The sequence below is a fragment of the Castor canadensis genome, chromosome 10, assembly GCF_047511655.1.
Source record: "Castor canadensis chromosome 10, mCasCan1.hap1v2, whole genome shotgun sequence".
Lineage (NCBI taxonomy): Eukaryota > Metazoa > Chordata > Mammalia > Rodentia > Castoridae > Castor > Castor canadensis.
The window spans coordinates 147,951,237-147,975,022 of record NC_133395.1 but is presented as its reverse complement, the minus strand read 5'-3'; the positions used below and the strand labels follow the sequence as shown (position 1 = coordinate 147,975,022).

The window sequence follows — 23,786 nt, the reverse complement described above, 5'->3', positions numbered from 1 at the left end:
GGGGTTGGTCTTTGTTCCATCTGTTTGCACCCAGGTGGGGCTGGGTTGCTCTGCCCTTCCTCCTTTTTCCTCTGGCTGGGACTCTTCCAGGCCTGGCTTCTTACTCCCACTTTCCATAGGAAGAAACCAAACCTCCACTATAATTCTGAGGGACCAGCTCTGTCCTATCCTCAGTCCCTCCTGGTGAGCTGTCACCAGGAAAGGGAAGGGAAACAGTCTATTGATCAGTCCTAGGGCCATACAAATCGACTCTGACCCAGGGAAAATGCTGGGTGGAGTGCCAGCCATCTACCGGACAGCAGAACAAACTCACCTGAGGCAGGAAAGACCACAAACACCACTGAGCAGTCCCCTAAATGAGTTCATACTAGTTGATCCAAATTCCTCTAGACCTTTTTTTTTTTTAAAGGCAAAGTGATTCCAAACTTTATCTGGAAAACAGGCAAAACCAGCAGGAAAAAGTCTGAAAATGTGTGTGTGCACATATGTGTGTGTGTGAAAAGCTCCAACATAGGATGAGAGTCTATGGTGGCAATTGTTCAAACCTTGTGCTCCTGCTGTAAGAACAACAGATCAATGGTGACACAGACCATATTATTTACAGGATAATGGATGATAAAAGAGTTATCCCAAATCAGTGCAAGGTGGGGGCTGTTCAACCAAGAGGGGTTGAAGCAACTAACTGGTGCCTGTCTGGGTGAACACGGACTTGGAGGTCCTAGCCAGCCAACTAGAAAATTTTATTTGGGCTGTGTGATGTTTTACAAAATGTGGATGAGCTGCAAGTGGTTTCAAGCCAGGATAGAGTCACATATGTAAGTGAAAGGGAGGTCTGGGCCCTTTTGCACCTGTCTGCTCCAGTGAGGGAGGCCGGCAGAGCTTTCCAAAAGGTCCCTTCCCATCTCCAGCAGGGACCTCATCTCTATGCCTACTTGGGTCTTGGGGACTCTGAGTATGAGTGCTGACAACTCCACCCAAATGCTTGAGACATCTTAAAATTTGTACCTTGTCACTGTGGTGCTGGGGTTTGAACCCAGGGCCTTGTGCACTCTGCCACCGAGCCACACCCCATCCCTGAAGATTTAATCTTGAGGTCAACTATTGCAACTTACCTAGCTGGATCACCCAGTTTGGCTCCCCACCGAGGGGGAAACTGGAAACAGATATATATAAAGGTGGTTTTTGTTTTTTTTCAGCAGGAGGGGTGACCGAATAATTTGTGACAATGCTTCTGAAATTAGCTCTGAAATAATTCCAATTCATGTTCTTTCTTTCTTTTTTATTACAGTACTAGGGCTTAAACTCAGGGACTTCACCTTGAGCCACTCCACCATCACTATTTTTTTGTGGAGGGTTTTTTCAAGATAGGGTCTCATGAACTATTTGCCTGGGCTGGCTTTGAACCATGATCCTCCTGATCTCTGCCTCCTGAGTAGCTAGGATTACAGGTGCGAGCCACTGGTGCCTGACTCCAATTGTAAGACTTGAATGTTGCTTGACTATCCAAATACCTGTAGTAAGAGAGTACTCGCCATCTAAATGATGGTGAGAGTAGACACCCCAAAGAAAAGAAAGTGGAAACTTGGGCAGGTGTCTGCACACCCCCCATCCACAGCAGCAGTCATCACAATGGCTAAGAGGTGGACCTCCCAGGTGTCCAGCCACGGGAGAATGGACAAACCAAATGTGGAACAACCAGACAATGGAAGGAAGTGCTGACACATGACGAACCTTGAGGACATGTTGCTAAGAAAAATAAGCCAGACATGGGACAAAGGCTGGGATTCCATGATCTGAGGACCCTGGAGCAGTGAGGTTCACTACAGAGACACGGTGGGTACTGGAGCTGGTGTTTAATGGGGACAGAGCTTCAGTTTGGGGAGATGGGAAAGTTCTGAAGGTGGATGGTGGCCATGGCTGCACAGCACTGTGAGAGTGCTCAATGCCTCCGAGTGGCACACCGAAATTTCAACGGTGAATTATAACCTCTAATTTCCCCAAATGTTGGCAAGCAGCGAGGTGTATGTGCAGATGGTGTTTCTTTCTTCTTTTCCCCATTTTCCAAATGTTCTATAATATGGTTTAAAATCTTAATGATGAAGATTAATGTTCAAAATTAATGTATACAACTATAGCAGACTGGGGGAAAGTTTTACAGAATACAAAGACCTATAACAAATGACCCCCTCACCTTCAGAAGGAGAAAACCAGGCAAAAGAGTGTGCCCAAAGAGGTAGGAGGCCCTGGGTTTCATCCCAGCACCGCAAAAAATTGCATAAATGTAGAAAAATGTCCAGAAGATACGTAGCTAATTAATAACAGTGTTCGTTCTGAGAAGTGTCAGATACATACCAGTGGTCTGGAAGAAGGTACTTTTTACCTTATACACTTGTGGTGGTATTTTGATGTGTTCTGACACTTTTGTAATTTAAAATATGGAGAACTGTGAACCCAAGTCCAGTTCGTGCCTCGCTTCTCCCTGGCATGTTTGGCCCTTCAGATCTGGCTGAGGAACTTCTCTTCCCTTCTCAAAACGCTCAAGGTTAGGGTTTAGATTAGCCTTCTCTGAGTCCTCCTCCTCCTGGGGCCCTCCAGGATCTCCATGACCTCCTACTCAGGGTCAAGACCTGGTTGTTTGACAGACCTGCTTCCCTTGCTGTGCATCCTTAAGCAAATGGTCCAGCCTTTCTGAATCCCCCCCACTACTAGTCAAGACCACACCTTGCAGAGCTGTCATGAGGACAGTGGGTGTTCTGGGCATCCAGTGGGTGCTTTGGCATCTCCTTGCTTCTGGCCCCTCAGGTAGGGTCCCCACAGGTGAGGAAGGAAAGTGGGATGCACAGAAACAAGCATGGCGGATATCTTGTGCCCTGCAGGGCAGGGTGGGCTCTCTCTCTCTCTCTTTGGATTGTGAGTTGGAGTGGGGAGGCTCCCTGGACTGGGGTGGGGGTGGAGGTCCATGCCCTAGGCAGCCCCCCCACACCCAGGGTTCTCTTGGGAGAATGCCGCCCTATTCCTGCTCCCTGCCAGGCTCAGCAGCCAATATACTGCTGGGGTCTCTAGGCTCTGAGGGGAGGTCAGCTGGAGCCCCACCCTGTGTTCGGAATGGAGGACCAGGGGACTTCTGTGCACACACAGCACTCTTGTTACCACTGGCACTGGCGCTGTCATACCCCTGAGCCCCACCCCCGCCAGGCTCCATCCTCTCACCTGTTCTGTGGCGCCAACCTCCTGGCCTCCCAGCCTCCTCTCTGCCTGCTCTCTGGAACTTTCCAGTTCATATTTTCAGAACTTGGTTGACCTCAGGTAGCTGAAACCATAGAAAGCAAAAGCTTGGAGAAGGGGACCACTGTGATGTCATAATAGATTTGTGTATGACTTAACTGTTTTTGCCTACCATCTTGTAATCATTCTTTCACACTGATATATAAAGTTCTCAGAGGTCCAGCTCAGGTGGTACAGCACCTGCCTAGCAAGTACAAGGTCCTGAGTTCGAACTCCAGTACCACATGTATGTAAGTTCCGGTTCATTGGTCTTCACTGCAGTGTAATAGTTTACAGAGTAAAGGAAATGACTGTTGCTCATTCTTACGATGACGTACTAGTCGGCCCCTGCTGTTTGCTGCGGTAAGAGGGCAGCTGTGGTGTTCGCCTCCGGATGCCCACAGGTGAGTGCTCCTCGGGGGCTTTAATCCTAGAATTAGAATTAGGAACCAGTCGTCGTCACACTTTGCATCCACAGGGTGAGACCACAGCCTTTCCAAGCTAGTTACTCTGTCCCAGGGCTCCCATCCCAGGACACGGGCTCTGTTCCCAGCCTCCACACCCCATGGTCTCCTGAGTCTGGGCACAGGACTAGAGACATCTGCTCTCTCTGCCCCCAGACAGTGTGTGCTGTTCCCTCAGCATGAAGTCTCTCTACATTTCCAGGCTACTGCTTGAGTAAGAAACGAATAGCCAGTCAGGCACCATGGCTCGCACCTGTAATCCTAGCTACTTGGGAGGTGGCCATTCAGAGGATCGCAGTTTGAGACCAGCCCAAGCAAAAAGTTTATGAGACCCCATCTCAGGCAATCGCTGGGTGCTGTGGTGCACACCTGTCATCCCAAGCTATGCAGGAGGAGGAGATTGGGAGGATCACAGTTCTAGGCCAGCTTGGGCAAAAAGTTTACAAGACCCCATTTCAACAACAAAAGCTGGGCCCACGTGGTGGTGTGCCATCCCAGCTAAGACAGGATATGTAAGATAGGAGGATCATGGTCCAGGCCTGCCTAGGCAAAAAGCGAGACTATTCCAAAATAACCAAAGGGGAATAAAAGAGGGGGGTGCCAGAGGCTTGGCTTAGATGGTACAGTGCCTGCCTGGCAAGCACAAAGCCTCCAGTACCACCAAAAAAAGAAAGTGCAACAGGCTGGCTATGTGTTTAAAGCTCTGCGTTGAGAGAGTAACGCCTGTGGCTCATCAGAAAGGCCAGTGATAGGCAGATTGCAGGTGATCACTGAGTCTTCCGTCTGAGAGAGAGCTGCTGACCTCAGGGCTGGGCCGTTCTTCACGGAGGCCTGTCCCAGGCACTGTAGGATGTTCCACACCATCCCCAGCCTTTACCCAGAGAGGCCAGGGGCACCCCATTCCCAGTCCTTCAGGGAGGGAGGGCTGTCTCTGTAGAAAATCATGAGAGAGATACTAATTCAACACACTCTGGACAGTATGGCCTGAAGACAAACGAAGGATGCGTTTGTAGCCTCACAACGGACATCTTCCCATCCTGAGCGCCGCGCCATGATGGAGGTGGCTACCTCACTTGGGAAGCACAGCCAGCGTCCGAGTCCAAGGCCCCTCCTGCATGTGAGGCGAGCCCTGTGGGAAACCCCCTCTTCAGGCGCTGGCCAGGTGTGGCCCCCCCAGCAGCTCCTGGATGCCCTCACAGACAGGCAGCCCTCCCCTAACGCTGTTCCCAGTCTGGGATTGGGAGCTGGGCGGGGGCAGGGGCGGCAGCTGGATCCAGCTCTGTCCACCTTCCATTCCAGCCAGAGCAGGGGATGTGTCGGGTCTCCCCACTGTCAAGAAAGGCTGTCCAGGCCCTTCTCTTTTGTTCTGTTTTTGAGAGCCTCATGCTACTAGGCTCTCTACTTGAGCCACTCCCTCAAGTCCCCCAGGCCCTTGTTTACCTGACCCAGAAAAACCCTCTGTGAGCTGGCTCCAGGTGAACAGGCCTGGGGTAGATCCAGGAGCAGAGAGAGAAAGTGTGTGAGGCAGTCACAATTGCCCAGCATGGCCAGCAGGGGCCACAGTGTGAAGATACCATGTCCACATTCCCAGACATAGCAGGGGTCCATGCACATGTGTGCACAGGCCTGCGTGCCTAGCCGTGTATGTGCAGGTGTAGGCACCCAATCTGGCTGCCCCATCCAAGACAGAAGCCCTCGTTATGCTATGTCTTTCTTCACGGCATTGAACACTACCTGACATTGTGTTAAATGTTCGTGCTTTATCAGTTTCTTATGTCCTCCTCTAGATATCCACTCCAGGAGGCTAAGGCTCTGTGTAGTATGTGTGCCTACCAGGAAATGTGTAGGATGCGTGGGTGAATGAATGGTGGATGGGTAGGTGTGTGGATGGATGGACGGATGGGTGAATGGGTGGGTGGGTGGGTGGGTGGATAGATCGGTGAATGGGTACATGGGTTGGTGTGTGGATGGATGGATGGGTGAATGGGTGGGTGGGTGGCAGGACAGATAGATGGATGGGTAGGTGAGTGGATGGATGGGTGGATGAATAGGTGGGTGGATGGATGGATGGAAGGACATGTAGTTGGGACAGTGGTGGATATATCCACACACAATAGTACGTGTAGAGGCTGTGGGGGTTGAACCCTCCTGGGGACTTATAAACAAGTGTTGGAATCCAGGATCACAGCCCTCCCCAAGGCTGTTGTAAGCAAGGTGGGCTAGGGACTAGGGAGTGGGGAAGGGGGCCACCCTGACAGGCTGGCATGTCTTGGAACTGAGAGGATCCCACAAACAATCCCTTCATTCAGGCAGTAAACCCCCACTTGAGGTTGGTTTGAGTCTCAGAGACCATGTGGGCCGTGACCAAGAAGGGTAGACCTAGGCTGGGAACTTGGGAAAGGAACCACGGGCCCAGTTTGTGCCTATCGCTACTGGCTGGGAGATGTGGTCTGAACCACATCTGTGTTAGGACCACAGCTGAGATTCTTCTGCCACCTCTGAAGAAAAGAAGAGCCCCCCTTTCCCACGTATTCATGTCTGGCACTGAGTTCTCCCAGTCCCTTCCACCGTGAAGGAACTGGTGCTTCCACCTGCCATCTGGTTAGTTCCACCTCCCACACTCATTTGCCCTTCTGCCCATGGAGCCTCCCTTTCGCCATGACCAACGCTGCTGTACACATTCTCTACTCAACCCGAGGCAGGATTAGTACTGCCCCCATTTTACAGGTGGAATGAAGCAACTGAGACACAGCAAGAACACAGAGCTGGGATTTAAACCCAGGTTGTCTATTTTATCAGGCTGAATCCTTAATGACTGTGTAATCTTATCCCTCTGTCTGTCTGCCCAACCATCCTTCTTCCCTCCCTCCCTCTCTTCCTGCCTCCCTCCCCTGCTTCCTTCCTTCCTTCCATCCACCCTCATAGCTGTCTACCACTCAGTCCTGTCACTCATCTGTCACTCGTCCATCCAGTGGCCCATCCATCCTTCCTTCCTTCCTTCCTTCTTTCCTTCCTTCCTTCCTTCCTTCTTTCCTTCCTTCCTTTCTTCCTTCCTTCCTTCTTTCTTTCTTTCCTTCCTTCCTTCTTTCCTTCCTTCCTTTCTTTCTTTCTTCCTTCCTTCCTTCCTTCTTTCCTTCCTTCCTTCCTTCCTTCCTTCCTTCTTTCCTTCCTTCCTTCCTTCTTTCCTTCCTTCCTTCCTTCTTTCCTTCCTTCTTTCCTTCCTTCCTTCTTTCCTTCCTTCCTTCCTTCCTTCCTTCCTTCCTTCCTTCTTTCCTTTCTTCCTTCCTTCCTTCCATTCCTCCATCCACCCTCATAGCTGTCTACCATTCAGCCTCACCACTACCTGTCACTCTGTCCATCCAGCGGCCCATCCATCCACTGCTGTCACCCATCCATCCTGGGAGTAATGCAGTTAGAGAACCTTGGGCCCGGAGGGAAGAGAAGGCCCAGAACTGCCCATCTGGCCAGGCAGGGGTGGCCTGGGGGGGTGGGATGCCCCCCACGGGCAGGGCTGTGTGGGGCTGGAGGGAATTAGCTGAGTGCCTGCCAGGATCATCTAATTAGGAGCGCTAGTGATAAGCAGATAGGATCGGAGTGATTAGAATCCTTTTAAAAAGCCACTCCATTAATTACAGAGACAGAGAGGGGCCTCTGGCCGCACGGCATACCAATTGGCTGCCGAATCAGCCTCATCAGCGGGCCCTGGGGAGGGCTTCCTGGCTGCTGTGTGACCTTGGGTGTGCCCTGCCCTCTCTGGGCCTCTGTATGCATTGGGTCAGGCTTTGCCTGAAGTCACCTGGTCACTTGAAGTCCTTCTCTTTCCAGCCTATGGGTTGGGGAGTGGCTGTAGGATGGGCCTAAAACTAGGCACTGCGGATATCAGAGGCTGAGGCCAGGAGGCAAGACTGGATTCCAGAGAGGATGACGTTCCAAGAGGAAGGTGATTCTCTGTCCCTCTGGTGAATGATAGAAAGTCTCAGAGAGGGCAAGTGACCTGACAATGAGAGTCAGGAACATAGGCACAGCAAGTGCTCAGATAGGCTGCCCGGCTGCTCTTCCCACATCCAACGCAGGGACCTCACTGGGTCCCCAAGTCCTTGAGGCTTGAGGTCCTTGTAGGACACCAGTTTGAACTCTGCAAATTGGGGAACCCCTCTGCATGCTGCCACCAAGTGGCTGTCCAGGTCCAAGTTCTACACCTTCCTTTATGGGGGTGCTCACCCCACGCAGGAGCCTCATCTTCAAGGTACCGCTGACAGTGAGGGTCTGGAGTCTGCCGCTATGGACTACGCCTTTGTCTATGTCCTGCTGAGTGGTCTCTGTCCCCTGGGACAGTGCTGAGCCTGGTGGGTGGTGATGGTGTCTCTGCATCCATACCATCCGAGGCTGACAGGTCTGCTCCAGGGTGGGAGCCTTGGGTCAACCACAGGGCATTAGAGAGGACAGAAAGCTTGCTCTGGAAGAGCCATGGCAGAGGAAGGTTCCTCTTGGGAGGTGATTGGGGCAGCACCGATGCCTGCGAGAAGGGGACGATAGGATTCTGGGACATAACCCCATCCTGGGTCCTTTAACATTGCAGCAACTAGCACCACAATGTGTCCTGACCACATTGTCATGGACACCACAGCTTCATCATCAGCGAGGTCATCAACACCAGGACTCAGTACCACCATCACCACAGACAGCCCAGTATACCTGCTTCCTCCACATTTCCTCCATTCACCATCACTTCCACCACTCCAACGACCATCACCATCCCATCACCACCACAACCACCCCTTCACTGTCACCACCATTCTGACCACCACGACTGCCCCTTCACCGTCACCATCTTCTCCTCCTCCTCCACTATTCTCCCTCGGATAGACTCTGTCACCTCCTCCTCCACCTATTCATCTGTGGAGTGTGACAGTTGCTGTGGGCATATCACCACCATCACCATATTGAGCACACGGTCACTGATTGTGGCAGCAGGGTGACATTTCACACCAGCTGACACCAGTTGGACCACCTAGGGGTTAAGGCCAGGGCACAGTGAGTGCAATGTCCCAGGCTGCAGGTCCAGGGTGGGCATCTCCAGAGATGATGACCACCTTAGTCACAGAAGAAGTCAGGGGTTCTCAGGTTGCCGAGAAACTGCTGTGACTGTCTGGTCATCACTTGCCTGTTCCGATTCTTTCCCTTTTGTGTTCAAAGGTTCCTGCCTTGTAAACTCTCGCCTGGGGAGTAATGTTGGTAAGAGGGGAAAGGTGACAGAGGAGGGTAGAAGTGACACTAGGGGAGCAACTGAAAACTCAGAGCTCCATCAGCCTGCTGCAATCCCTGTCACTGTCCCATCTCGTCCTTCCCATTACTCAGTGTCCTCCTTTCACTGTCTCCTCTTCCTTAGCCATCCTCATCGCCACCACCCACCTACCCCACACCTCCGCTATTGGTATCATTGTGTCACCATCAGCACCATCACTGTTTCTACCAGGGTCCTCATTCCCGCTGCCCCACCATGAACCACCATGGTGTGGAGTCATGGCGTGGAGTGGCTCAGTCCCTCGGACCTGCAGGAGCCTCGCTCTTCTCTGGCGGTTGTTGCTTTGAGACTTGCAAAAGTGAAGGAGTGTCACTCCTCACCTCGTGGGATGTGACAGAGCACAGCACGCATGGTCCCGACAGAAGCGTCAACTGCCCTGAAGTCCTCTACTCTCCTGTGCAAGAGCTGGGCACATCCCATCTCAGGTCACAGCTGCCCCCGGGCTGGGCCCAGCGCGAGGAGGCTGGGGGCAGAGCTCCCACAGCTGCCTATGGGCTGGTGCTAAGGTGGATATGAACTGAGCATTCATCCTAAGCCACCAAAGTGTAGATGCTGGACAGTGACAGCTGAGCTGCACACAGCCTCCACTACTCACGGCCTTCACTGGCTTTCATGCAGCCGTCACCGTCTCCACCCCAAGCATCACAGGCTCCACCGGAACTGTTTCCATCACCAACAACCACTACCAACACTCCGCCATCCTCAGACTTACGCTTCTGCCGCCTCCACCCGCCGCTGCCCTGCACATCGCCCTCTGTCTTCTCATGGAGGCGCCCCTCTGCTGCATCCACCATCATGGAGGTTGTGCAGAGTGGGCCTCACCGCTCTGCTCCACCAACCCAAAGAAGCACAGCACCACCCTCACCTGTATGCGGTGTTCAGTCATCTGCTGTCACTGGGGTTAGCAGGATGTGGGGCATGGAGGGCAAGTCCTGCCCTTGGTGAGATGTCTGGGGTGGGGTGGGGGACGACACAGCACTGGTCACTTGAGGCTGGGCTCACAGTGTCTTCAGAGCTGCCTGAAACTGATCACCAAGGAGCTCTGGAAGAGAAAATGAGTGGAGGAAAAAGAGGGGCAAAGAGTAGGAAAAGAGGACAAGGGAGAAGGAAAGGAGGAGGAAAGAGGAAAGAAGGAGGGAGGCCACCTTGGTGAATATCCCAGCATCTCCTGGCCGAGGAGCATGTTCTCCCTCTCAGCTAGATTAGGCAGGGTAGGAATGAGTGATAATCAGTATTGTTAATTACTGTTTCTAAAAGGATCCTATTTCTTTAACTCTTAAAGCCATAAGAGTTAAAGAAATAGGAACACCTTGGAGTGTCTGGCTATGTCGCTCACCTTCTTGGATTTCCAGGGCTGTCATTACATCTGATCACACACGGGTGGCACAGGCAGCAAGAGCTCTGTTTTCCCAAGGTCCCAAGGCCAGCAGTCCCAAATGGCTCTCTCCAATGGCTGTCTCCCTCTGGAGGCCAATGGAGAAGCCATCCTTGCTTCTTCTCTGGCTGGTCCCCCTCTGTTCTCTGGCTCCCCAAAGCTCATTGACAGCTCCAGCATGGCCCTCAATGGCAGCCAGCCTGGTTGCAGGCCCAGTGACCCAGTGATGGCCCAGCTTGGCCAGGTCCAGAGCTGTGGGTGGGGTTTGCCACGCCCAGAGCTGATGTCACAAAGAGCCCTGGCCCCAGCTCTGGAGGGGCTGCCCACAGCAGCAGTGTCCCCCTCCATTCCTCAGTGGAGGCCCCTCATGTCCCCGAGAACCGGTGCTATGGAAAGCTAAACTGGGCAGTGTTGCCGCCCGGAGCCATCAGATCCCAGCCGGGTCCCTGCTGCAGGGACGCCCAGAGGCTGCCTTGGCCTGTCCACCACTCGAGGCTGGGCCTGAGCCTCCTCTTCGCCGCCCCTCACCTCTCCCTCCCCCCTCAGCATGGTCAACTACTACGAGGTGCTGGGCGTGCAGTCCACTGCCTCCCCTGAGGACATCAAGAAGGCCTACCGCAAGCTGGCCTTGCGCTGGCACCCCGACAAGAACCCTGATAACAAGGAGGAGGCCGAGAAGAAATTCAAGCAGGTGTCCGAGGCCTACGAGGTCCTGTCAGACGCTAAGAAGCGCTCCATGTATGACCGTGCGGGCTGCGATGGCTGGCGGGCAGGTGGCGGGGCCAGCACCCCCTACAGCAGCCCCTTCGGCAATGGCTATACCTTCCGCAACCCCGAGGACATTTTCCGCGAGTTTTTTGGTGGCCTCGACCCCTTCTCCTTTGACTTCTGGGACACCCCGTTCAATAGCGACCGTGGCAGCCGGGGCCACGGCCCGCGAGGGGCCTTTATGGCGGGTTTTGGTGAGTTCCCGGCCTTCATGGAAGCCTTCTCGTCCTTTGACGGCCTGGGCCGCAGCAGCGGCAGCCGAACCACCTTCTCGTCCACCTCCTTCGGGGGCTCCAGTGCCGGCAGCTCGGGCTTCAAGTCAGTGATGTCATCCACGGAGATGGTCAACGGACACAAGGTCACCACCAAGCGTATCGTGGAGAATGGGCACGAGCGCGTGGAGGTGGAGGAGGACGGGCAGCTCAAGTCGGTGACTGTCAATGGCAAGGAGCAGCTCAAGTGGGTGGACAGCAAGTGAGGGCTCTGGCCCTCCTGCCACCATCACTGTCACTCACCATCCCATGGGGCCACGGATCATGGCTGATGGTTAATAAATGTGCCGAGTGAGTTGATGGAAGCCTGGTGCAGCTCTGTGTGGGGACCTCGCAGGTCTGCATGCTGCAGTGTGTGGCCACCATGCCCAGCCCTAGGCAGTTTCCTGGGAATCCCACAGCAGGGTCTGCATGGGTTTTTTTCTCTTGTCTGCACCATCTGGGCACAGAAAGACTCCAACCATCCCCCTCACATCCACCCTGGTTCCTCTACTTCTACATCAGTCCTGTAGGGCCACCTTAGCTATCCCCTCTGACCCCATCCGCACTGGTTCCCTACTCATCAGCCATGCCAGGCCCAAGGTATCCATGTCCATGTTGCTCGGTGTTTAAAACTGTCCACACCCCCTCTGCTCTAAGCATAAAGGCCTCATTGCCATCAGAAGGCCCTGACGGCCTGGCCTCTGCCCTGTCCCCGGCCTCACCACCCCATGCTCCCTCTTCAGCTTCCCATCACGCTGGCCTCCCCTTTTTTTCTCTGCTGCACCAAACATTTTGCAACCTTGGGGCCTTTGCACATCCATGTACTCAGTTTTAGTCCTGGGACCCATGGAATGAAAAGCATGTATTTCAAAGTTTTATTTTGAAATAATCTCAAACATAGAAATGTGCTTTTCTATTATTTTATTTTTATTTTTTGTCATTCCGGGAATGAAACCCTTGCACATGCTAAAGAACAGGCCCTGTCATTTAGCCACAGTCCACCCCAGCAGGCACTTTTAATTCAGTGCAACTCAAGTTATGTGCCAGGCACTGCTCTAGGCACTGCGGATAAAGCTTGGAGCAGAACGGTTAGATTCCTGCCTTCACGAGCTGACATTCCAGTGGAAGAAGCCAGATACAAAACAAGTAAGAATCTGGTCCCTGGGATCAGATGGGGAGGGTGGCCTGGGGGATGGGCGGGGAAATTTGGAGTCAGGTGGCCCTCCTGAGCAGGAGGTGAAATTAAGGACTGGGATGAGCCATTTGGCTATCTGGTGGTGCAAAGGCCGTGGGGCAGGAGCAGGCCTGCCTGATTGAGAACAAAAGGTCAGTATGGTGCCCATAGTTTTGCTTAATGTCCACAACCCTCCCAGATCCCATTTAACATGGGAGGAAACCGGGGCTCAGACAGGAGTCACATAGCTGAAAAGCTGGTAAATGAGAATCCCATCCTGGGCACTGACTCCAAAGGAGCTGCCTTTATAATAATAAGTATTTTTATTGCAGACGAGCATGTTGAGTGTCTCTGTGTGAAGGACTAATGCAAGTGTTCTTCCCTGGATAGGAAAGGGGGTGACTCCAGATTTTGGAGTTCAAGTCTGGCTAGTGACAGAGTCTCAGCTCCTAAGCTGGGAAGAGGGGAGGCCAAAATGGTGCTATGGGCGCCAAGTGGACAAGGACCTGGCCGGTTGTCATTCAACAGCAGTCCAACTCCCAGCGGGTATCTGGTACCTAGTAGGTGCCCAGTGATGCTGTGAGCCAGAAGAAGATAGGAGCTCCCCGTTCTAGGGCACAGCAGGACCACGAAGCCTGCCTTCAGCTGGAGGGAAAGCAGGCGCCTTAGATAAACGAGAGAACCCCTGAAGAACGTGACCCCATGCTGGGAAGAGGAGCACTTAGAGGGTGGATGCTAAGGTGGGCCTGGCAGCTTTCCTCCAAGGGGGACCCTTCTCTTCCAGGAAGCCAAGGGGAATCACCCCAAGATCTGCAGGGCAGAGCACTGCAAGTCTCCTGTCGAGAGGCCAGCTGACCTGGCTGCTGCAGCCCATCGTGAGGCTCGGCCAGGCTTGAGCTCCCTGGGATCTGCTCTGAGACCCCTGGGCCAGCAGCAGCTGGAGGTCCCTAACCACGTTACTGGAAGAGCAGGGACGCCCTGAGACGCACAGAAGGCCGAGCCTCAGCTCTCAGTCCTGCCCGAGACTAACTTCATCAAAGCCCCCATCACAGCGTTAACCACCTGACCTCTGTCCCCGCCGACCTGCTAATTTCCCTGATTACCGGCCAGCCACGGCTGCGTCAAGTGGGCCTGCTTAACGCAGACAGCTGCCAGGCAAATCCAATTACGCTCTAGCAGCCCAGAGGCCACACGCGCTGACTTGGGGCACCGCAGAAAGCTGGGTTTTTGCCAGGCATTGGGGTCCCCCAGAGCCCCAGAACTGAAGCCTGACCAGACTGGCGGTAAGACTCCAGCCCCACTTGGGCACACGGGGAGGGGGGAGTTCCAAATCCCTAAGCCAGTGCTGGGTCCTGCACCCACCCCACAGCACTGCCTGGTCAGGGTCCACACCACACTGCAACCTCAGTCACCAGTCAAGGGGCAGGATCCACACTGGGCCTTCCGTGGGACTCCCACCTGTGTGCAAAGCAGGCTTCCCATCTCCCTCTGGCCTGTTAAATTCTTCACTGGAAACACTCACCCCATGTCACTGCTTTGAGATGGCCTTGCTGACCCTTGCAGAGCAAGATATTTGGGCCACAGGAGTTTCCCAGGCCTTTTGGGCCTGGCTATGTGTCTAGTATGTGGACTGTGGCCGTGAGGGGTCTGAGAACCCCTGCAAAGTCTTCAGCCCCATTCCTGCACCAACACCTGGGTGTGGCACTGGCTGGTTGGGTCCAGGTCCTGGTTCCCGTGCAGGAGCACCCCAACTCTGAGGGCTCAGCGTGGATTCCAGCCCAAGCAGGGACTCAGGAAGACAAAGGGATCTCCCTACAGAAGGCAGCTCCCTAACCCTGCTGCCCCAGGGGTACATATCCCATCATCACTTACCTGGACTTCACATCGGCCTCCTCACTGCCCTGCATACACACCTGACTCATTCCTGACTCAGGGCCTTTGCACTGGTTGTACCCTCTGCCTGCATCCTCCTTCCAGATCCCTGTGCAGCCTCCATACCTTCAGATCTCAGCTCACCTCCCTGCTCCCCCGAGACTCTCTGTACTCCAGCCCCACCTTTCTACTCTTGCACATATGGACCCATGGCCTGGGACCCCTGCCCACTAACTCTACCAGTCCCTCTGGCCTCAGCTCAGATGCACTTTCATGGAGAAAGCCTCAGGCTTGGGCAGGCCCCCTCCCCCACCCTCTCTACTCCTGGTCCTTGAGTCTCTGTGGGAAGAATGGACAGGTTGGTCTCCAAAGCTGTCCTTCCTAGAACTAGGGTTCAGTGACACTGGTGCACCAGGGCCTAGGGAGTGAGGCCTCTGGTTCACAGGGCCAGTAGGAACCAGATACCCAGGTTCTGTGTGGACTTGAGGGAGGGCACAAGCCTGTACCCCCTGCCCAAGTGTTCCACTAGCCCCAAGAAACAAGTGTCACTGTTCACCCCCATTTCACAGATGGGGAAACTGAGGCTGAGAGAGTCAGAAACCTAGCCAAGGTCTCTAGCCACCCTGTGAGCAGGTTCTGCCCCTTGGCCCCTCCCCTGTGCTGGCCTGCGCGGGGTGGGTGGGGTGTGTGCAGCCTCCCTCACCCTCCTCCCTCTGGCCATCGATGTTATCACAGCTGATTTAATTTCAAAGACGGATTGAGCTGTGGTGGGCGGGAGAGCAGCTATCACAGGGCCATCTGCCCTGTTGTCATGGGGATGGGCGCCCAGGATTGTGCACGGAGGACCCAGATAAGGGAGTGGGATGAGGCGGTGTAGGCAGTGGGACAGGCAGGAGGGAGGAGAGTCTGGGACCAGAGAGGGGCAGGGGCACAGTAGGAGGGCACCCAGGCGGGGAGACCCTGAGAGACTGAGCAGGCCTCAGGGCCAGGTCCGTGGCTACCAGGGGGTGACATGGTGACCAGGATACTGTGCCACCCACCCGGGCCCCAGAGCCCTGCCAGCCATGCAGCCCAGCCTCCGTGGGCCCCTGTAGGATCCCTGCTGGTCTGTGGGTTTGGCCATGGGGCAGGCCTTGATGGGCAGTTCGGACTCTCCAGTCAGCCCCTTTTCCATGACAGGGTGGCACCCAGGCTCCTCCCAGGCCAAGTCACTCAGCTCAGAGCTGGGACATCAGTGCCTTTGGCCTGGCTCTTCCAACAATCCTATCAAAGCTTGCTAAGCCAACATTGACCTCCCCGTGCGTACGTAGGGGAGGCTCTGATCACCTGTGTGCTCGTCTGTGACACATCACTTGCACCTGCAAGCGGCCTTGTGCAGGGGTCATCCTTGTGCCCATCCCACAGGACAGCACGTCAGGCCTTCCAGCACAGGGCCTAGGTCAGACCCCAGGACTCACGCTGTCACCTGAGCACCAGCACTTGGGCAGGTGCTGGAAGGCAGCAGAGAGAGAATAAGACCGGGCATCAGGCCTGTGCTCTGCCAGCCCTGCTGCCCATGTCCCCAGGCCTGGCCAGCTCGGCCCTGCCCTCATACCAAAGCCCTAGAACATTCCCCCACCACAGATGCTCTTTCTTCTGGGAGCTGCTGGGCTGGGGGGAAGCACCCACTTGGCCTGTCCCTTTTGCTTTCCGTGGTGTCCCACAACCCACACCCAGCTGGCCATGGCATGGCCCTACACTGCCCAGGGCCCTGGCTGACTCTATCTGGTTCTGCTCCTCAGAGGTGAGACCAGCTCAGAGCAGCAATGAGCCTCAAAATGCTGGCTGTGTCACAGTGAATCAGGGTCACCCCAAACTAGACCCTCAGTGGAAGGTTCACACCCACACTGCAGGTCTGCATGTCAGTCTGCAACCAACCAGTGGACACGATGTCCCCAAAACTTCTGTTTATTGCTTGGACTTGCTTCACCCTCCTGTCTCTCCACCAGGTGTGTCCTCATGGGCTGCAGTGACTGAGTGAACACTCATTAATCCCTCCTGAGGCTGGACAGAGGGAAAACTGGGCCTCGTTATCAGCCCAGAAGGGTCCACGGCCCTTTCCACGCATGATAGTTCTTGTTGACCCTTAGGACAGGCTCAGGGCCAGGTTTGGTGGTGCACACTTGTGTCCCAGTTATACAGGAGGAGGAGGAGGAGGTAGGAGGATTGCGGTCTGAGGCCAGCACTAGGCAAAAAGCATAAAACCCAAAATAATTAAGTCAACGAGGGTCAGAGATGTGACTCCCGTGGTAGAGCACCTGCCCAGCAAGTGTGAGGCCCTGAGTTCAAGCCCCAGTTCTGTCAAAATAAATAACAAACAAACGAATAAAACTATCACATGCACACCCCACAGTGTGCCCAGACGCTTTGCTGGGGATGATTTGCTGAACACCTTTGCCAACATTTTGAAAAATTCTAGTAAATACATATACTTTTTTATTCAATTTTTTTTTGTTTTGGTTTTTGAGGCAGGGTCTCATTTTCTGGCACAAGCTGACCTCAAGATGTTATATAGCTCCCAAGTGCTGGGATTACAGACATGCATGTGTTACCAGGTAACCTTTTTTTAAAAAAAATTTAATTTTTAGCTGGGTGCTGGTGGCTCGCACCTGTAATCCCAGCTACTCAGGAGGCAGAGATCAGGAGGATTGCAGTTCGAAGCCAGCCCAGGCAAATAGTTCTGCGAGACCCTATCTCAAAAAACCCTTCACAAAAATAGGGCTGGTGGAGTGGCTCAAAGTGAAGGTCCTGAGTTCAAGCCCCAGTATTGAAAAACAAAAAAGGTTTTAGTTTAAATTTTTTTAAAACTAAAACAGTGAGATGGGGGGTCTTCCAATGTGCCTCAGGATGGCCCTGAACTTGTGGCTCAAGCAGTCTTCCTGCCCCAGCCTCCCTAGCTGTACCAAGTACTTTTGCTCAGAAGTTGGGTGAACTCCCCTGTGTCCTGGGCACACAGGATCGATGGAGCACATTTTCTATGGCTTCTGTGACAGGTTACACAGGCTTAGTAATTAAGCAGCACAAAGTTCTCCTCTCACTGTCCTGGAAGCCAGAAGTCCAGGGTGGGTCTTGTGCGCTGGCTCCCAGGGGGCACTACATTGGTCCTCTGGAGTCCCCAGGGAGGGTTCATCTTCAGCCTTTCCAGCCTCCAGAGGCCACCTGCATTCCTTGGCTGGTAGCCCCTCCCTCAGCAGTGCGGCATCCTCAGACCTCTCCCTCTGACTCTGGCCTCCTGCTTCTCTCTCAAGTGGATCCTTGTGATTTAGGACCCACTCCTATCCTAAAAATAGTCTCCCTGCCTCAACATCCTCCATTTAGTCATCTCTTCAGAGTCCCTCGTGCCCTGGGAAGGACCAGAGTATCCACCTCTCTCCCACAGGGGTGAGCAGGGGCTAGTGATGGGCCAGCCCACGTGCCTACTTCTCAAATGGCCTCATGCCTGGGGTCCATTCTTCAGGTGACTCAGGGAGGGCACTTGATGCCTGGACTTGGGCAGTGTCCTGCAGGGGAGCTTGTGGGAAGGACAGAGGAGGGCCTGGAGGATGTGAGGCTGGAAGGCCACGCTTGTTGGAAACCTCAGCCTTGTCCCTGCTCTCTCTGGATCATCTTCTTTTTTCTTTTTATTTATTTATTTATTGGGGGTACTGGAGCTTGAACTCAGGGCCTCACACTTGCTAGGCAGGCGCTCTACCACTTGAGCCACTCAGCCAGTCCTTCTGTTGGGACCTTGTTCCTCATCTTAGGAGCTCTCCCCATCCCCTGCCTTGGAGACATTCCCTGAGGCTGTGTCCCTTGTCCCAGAGCCTTGGTCACAGCGCCTGCCTGTCTGGAGGATTAGTCACCCTTCATTTTTACCCCAGGAGTGATCCTGGTGCAGTTCCCAGGAGGCCAGGATCCCAGCTCAGAGGCAGACGTGGATCCCAGCTGGCCAGAGTGGGTTTCCGTCCAGGATGCAGATAGACAGGTAGACGTGGGGTATCCCTTGCTCAGTTCTGCGGTTTTGGTTCACAGCCTCTGTGAGCATTGCAGAGGGGTCTCGACCATCCAAGTCCTTGACCTGAAAGCCACCTCTGAGCTGTCATCCCTGCACAACCCCAGGTTGCCTTCCCCGGGCACCTGGACCATAGCGGTTCCTGACTTGGCAGGCATGACCCATGGACAGGCCTGGCTCTGGGGCCACCTGCCCACCAACCACACTGTGCTGTCACACCCCAAAGCAGGAACCTGGCACCGCCAGCCACTTAGCCCCGGGCGCCGTGGTTATGCCTGCGGTCACCGGAGCAGCCGGTCAGGAAATCCCTGGGGTCGTAGGACCTGGGGAGGTGGCCAGGGTACAGCCATCTTCTCCAGACGCCTGGATGGTGCAGGTGGGCGTGGGTCTGGAACCTCCCCGCCACACCTCGGCCCCTCTCCAACAGCTCCTCCCTACCTTCCCCAGCAAGGACAGCTATAGCTGCCTGTCCACCCACTCGGCCTGCGGTTGCCCATTTCTCCCTCCTTGGGAGCCACAGGAACCAGCCGCCCTCCACTTGCAGGTTCCTGTGTGTCCTTAGCCTGCTTGCCTGGCACAGGTGGACCCCAGAGAAGGCCTGATGCACAGTGGAGAAAACTTTGTCCTACTTGGCTGGAAGAGTCGGGGCTGGTGTCCTCGGTATCCTTGAGGCCAAGGCCCAGCAGGAACCCTGCTACACTGCCCCATCCTCTGTGTTTGTCCACACGGCCCCTGCACCCATAAGTCCTGAGGCCATGACAGACTCCCTAAAATGAGTCTTCTGAGAGAAAAAGAAAGCCAAGGGCACTAACTGTAAATCACTGATCCCATGATGTTTTAAATTGATATCTAATTAAAAATTAGTAATTAAGCTTGCCAGGTGGCTGCAGTTGCTGGCCAGGAAGACGGTGCACAAGCCCCTCCACTGCAGGAGACCACCGTGCTCCTGCCTGACCCAGGTCAGCAGCAACTGGGCTCTCAAAATGTCAGCACTGATTTTTGCTGCCCCTGGCAAGAGCTCCAGCAGCCTGGCAGGCTTAGGAATGCTGGGATGGCCAGCTATAGGGCTTCTGGGGGGGGGAGGGCAGCAGAGGCTCAACTCGCCCTTCAGTGGCCAGCACCAGCCTGGCACCCTCCCCCAGCATCACTCCAAACCATGAGTCTGTGGGGCTGTGTCCTGCATACCTCATTCTAGACAGGCCTCTCACTCCCTGTGCCCAACAGGGACTGGGATCTGCCTCCTCACCCCTGACCCCATCTGTCTCTTCTCGGAGACGGCCCCTCCCACCACCCGGTTGCTCACCCAGGCACCGGGAGTCATCATGCACCCTTTGGCTTCTGTCCCTCTCTCCCCTCTGCCACTGCCCTGTGGGGGGATGGGAAGAAGACTCTGAGATCTGGAAGACAAGCTGGAGCGCGAAGGCCCTGTGGCGGGGGATGTGAGCACAGACGGCTGGGCCGAGGCTGCTGTGCGTGGAGGGCATCAGGAGGATGGAGTAGCAGATGGGACTGTTGGGCCCAGGCTGCAGGGTTGGGAATGAGCCCCATCTTGATCTTGAGAGCAGCGAGAAGTCACGGTAGGGTTCGAGGTCAGAGGTGACGTGATGGAAGTTACACTGTGGAGAGACCATTCCGGCCGGCCGGGCAGGAGAAGGGTGTCAGGGGGATGACCGAGGAGGAGAGAGGAGGGTGGATGGATGTGAGAGCCCAAAGGACTTGGCCACTGGCCAGATATCCAAAGGGCGGGAAGGGGACTGTTGACCCCAGGCTTTGGTCTGAGTAGCAGGCAGTGGGCTGTCCACTGAGGTGGGGCCATGTTTGTGGAACAGTGTGACCTCAGATGTGGACTTGTTGGGAGTCGAACTCTTTAGGACCCAGAGCTATTTCAGAATGGCCATGAAATCTGTGGGTCTGGACCTGCAGAGGCTTCAGGTCTGGGGACATTCTGGGGACTCGTGGACACGCAAAGAGTTGGCAAAGGCGGGACAGAGGGCATCAACAGTGTGAGAGTTTGATGACAAGACCTTGAGCCCCGTCCTTAATGTCAGGACCAGGAGGAGACAGAGCAGGAGCCCCTGGAGGGCAGAAGGAGGACGGGAGCATGAAGGCAGTGCAGGGGCTGGGGGAGGGGAGCCTGCCAGGAAGCAGGAGTGGCCACCTGCGCCCACCATGGCAAGGGCGTCGGGCTGGGATGGTGAGGTCTGAGAATGCCCACTGGCTTTGGCCACTTGGAGGACACTGCAGGCCTGGGTGGAAACCATTTCTCTGGAGTGAGGGGGCAGCAGTGAGATCGGGGGGATGAGGGACTGAGACAGGAGGCGGCGGGGGGTGGCCTCCCTAGGATGGGCACTAGCACTGGCCCGGAGCGGCTGAGTGGTGCTGTTGGGATGTCTCATCCAGGAGTTTCCTTGGTGGTTGCATCTGAGGCACAGAGGCTCCATCAGACACAGAACCCTGCAGGGGCAGTGGCAGTGCCTCCATGGCACCTTCTGGGTCTTCTCATGTCTGGCCCCTCCTTTTGGTGAGATTAAGATTGAGCTTAACCCTGGAGTGGCTTCAGGGGTTCTCGGCCTGGCCCATCATCAAAGTACCCACTGGCTGTTTACTGACAACCTTGGCAGTCACTCACTGTCATCCTCTGTCCTGTGCTACAGACTGCAAAGTGGTGACAATCTGCTTCCTCTGTCATTTACAACCTGGAGTTTTGCTAAAGAACTTCCCTGTCAACTCCTCCATGAAGTAGCCTGTATGGGAACGCAGGCCCAATGGTTGGTCTTTGCTTTTGTTTAAACATCTGTGGCTTAAGAGGGTCCTGGTGTGTACAACATTGACGAGTGAGGTTTTCTAGCCACTCTCACAGACACCTGGATGTATCTTGGCTGTCCTCGGTGTAGCGTGCGGCCGTCTGAGGCTTGCACTGCTCCCACTCTGGCCCTCAGGGAGCCCTGAACCTCAGCTGCTGCCTTCTCTTTTCATGATTCCCATGGACCAGGGGTGCTGTCCTTGCATTCTGTGTAAGACACACCGGGTTCATGTGGAAGGCGCTTGGCCCCAGACCCAACCCATCTGAGTGAGTCATGGGATATAGAGGCTGAGGCGTGGAGGAACAAATGTGGGCCTGGGAAGGCTAAGGAGAAAAAGCAGGACTTTTTTTTGGGGGGGGGGCAGTACTGGGGCTTGAACTCGGGGCCTTCACCTTGAGCCACTCCACCAGCCCTTTTTTGTGAAGGGTTTTTTGAGATAGGGTCTTGTGGAACTATTTGCCAGGGCTGACTTCAAACCTTGATCCTGATCTCTGCCTCTTGGGTAGCTAGGATTATTGGCATGACCACCGGCGCCCAGCCAGAACTCTACTCTGTCCACCATGGAAGGTCAGGGTTGGCAGCTGAAGGATCACAGGGCCCAAGGACTGGGAGAGGAGAACCGTGTGTATGTGTGTGTCTGTGCCTGTGACAGGGGGAGAGAGAGAATGACAGAGAGAGAGACAGACAGAGAGGAGAGAGTTGGGGGCATTGACAACTAAGGTTCTTGAGAAGGAGAGAGGACCTAGTCCAAGCACAGAGCATGGGTTAGTCTTGGGTCAAAGCAACAATTAATTCCTGCTTCTCGGCAGCTGCGAGGGAGGAGAGATTCATGTGCCTGTCACCTGGTCACAGGATGACAAGGGACTTCCTGTAGCTTCTGTTTTCTTCTGTGAAGTTGGAGGTGAGGTCACTTTCTGAGGATAAAATGAGGTCAGAGGTTTGGGGAGGAGTGGCTGTGTCAGAACTGGAAGAGAGGTCAGCCCAGGAAGCACAGTAGGGTGCCGGGCGGCTCGGAGGGCTCTAGGACCACATTCTAGAACCCACACTGAGACCAGTCAGCCCCATGTGTGGCTTCCTCCTCCTGGCCTCGTTGCTCTGGGGCAAGTAAGAAGGTCACTGCCTCCAGGACGCTGCTGCTTTGGAAATGACTGGGTGGCCATGAAAGACATTGTGGGACATCCTTCCACTCTCTTGGGTCCCTCACTCTGGACTGCTGTGTCATAGAGACATTGGGAGAGATGCCTGTGGAGGACCAGGTCTCTTACCAACATCCTGCATCACCTGCTGGCTCTCGAGTGCACCATCTTGGAGCAGATCTCCAGCCTGTCACACCTGCAGACGACGACAGTCAACATCTTGACTGCCACCTGGCTGTAGTTTGGATCTGGAATGTCCCCAAATGGCCATGTGCTGAAAGCCTGGTCCCCAGAATGGTGCTTTTGGGAGGTGGTGGGACCTTTTTTTTTGGTACTGGGGTTTGAACTCAGGGCCTACACCTTGAGCCCCTTGGCCATCCATTTTGTGTGATGGGTTTTTTCAAAATAGGGTCTTGAACTATTTCCCCAGGCTGGCTTCGAACCATGATCCTCCTGATCTCTGCCTCCTGAGTAGCTAGGATTACAGGGGTGAGCCAGCAGCGCCTGGCTTTGAACCTTTAAAAGGTAGGGCGTAGCAGGAGGTTTTTGGTCATTGTTCACAGGTTTCCTCCTCTGTGTATTTTTTCCCACTTCCTGGCAGCTTCCTCCTACCATGATGCTCAGTCTTGCCACAGAGCCCAAAGCAATGGTGCCAACTGACCGTGGACCAAAACCTCTGAAATTGTGAGCCGAACAAACCTTTCCTCTGCTTAGGTTTATCTTCGGCATTTTGTTCAAGCTGACTAACACTCACCTCTTAGGAGACCCTGTGTCAGAAAGATGCAGCCACACTCTTGCTGGATCCCAAAGAACCATAGCTCCTACATGCTGCAGCCAGGAGAAGACAGCAGAGGAGGGGAGGAAGTTCTGCCAGTGTGCTGTGCTGTTGCAGAGGTGGCCCTGGGACTCCGATGAGGCTGGGGGAGCTGAGGACAAGTGACAGGTTCTTCTGCCACGCAGGGTCACTTCCCAGTCTCCCTTGCTAGGTGTGGCCAGAGGTCAAATTTAGCCACAGGGACAGCAGTGGGACTTTGGGGCCCTCCCCCACCATCATCACTGTGGTCCAGGCAGCCATCATCTCTTGCCCATGTGACACAGGGCGTCCTTGTGGATCTTCCTGACTTTTCCTCTGCCTCCTGACCTCCAGGTAGCAGCCCGAGTGTTCTATGAAAACGTGAATCACAGTGGCTTCCCAAGGAGCCAAGAGAACATCCAAGGTCCTTATCCTGGTCTGCAAGGTGCTAGCAGATGGCGTTCCTGGAGTCCCTCCTTCCTGTCCCATCAGACTCACCTTCTAACTGTTCTCTACGCTCCCTCCCGGAGCTTCTAATGAGCTCATT

At 54.6% G+C, this 23,786-nt stretch overlaps 1 protein-coding gene across 1 annotated transcript; it reads left to right on the top strand.

Annotated features, from left to right (window-relative positions):
• Nucleotides 1-10,955: 10,955 nt before the first annotated feature.
• Dnajb8 (DnaJ heat shock protein family (Hsp40) member B8) lies at nucleotides 10,956-11,654 on the top strand. Its single transcript, XM_020168568.1, has one exon. The coding sequence runs from the start codon at nucleotides 10,956-10,958 to the stop codon at nucleotides 11,652-11,654; it is 699 nt and encodes a 232-aa protein (XP_020024157.1).
• The last annotated feature ends 12,132 nt before the right edge of the window (nucleotides 11,655-23,786 follow it).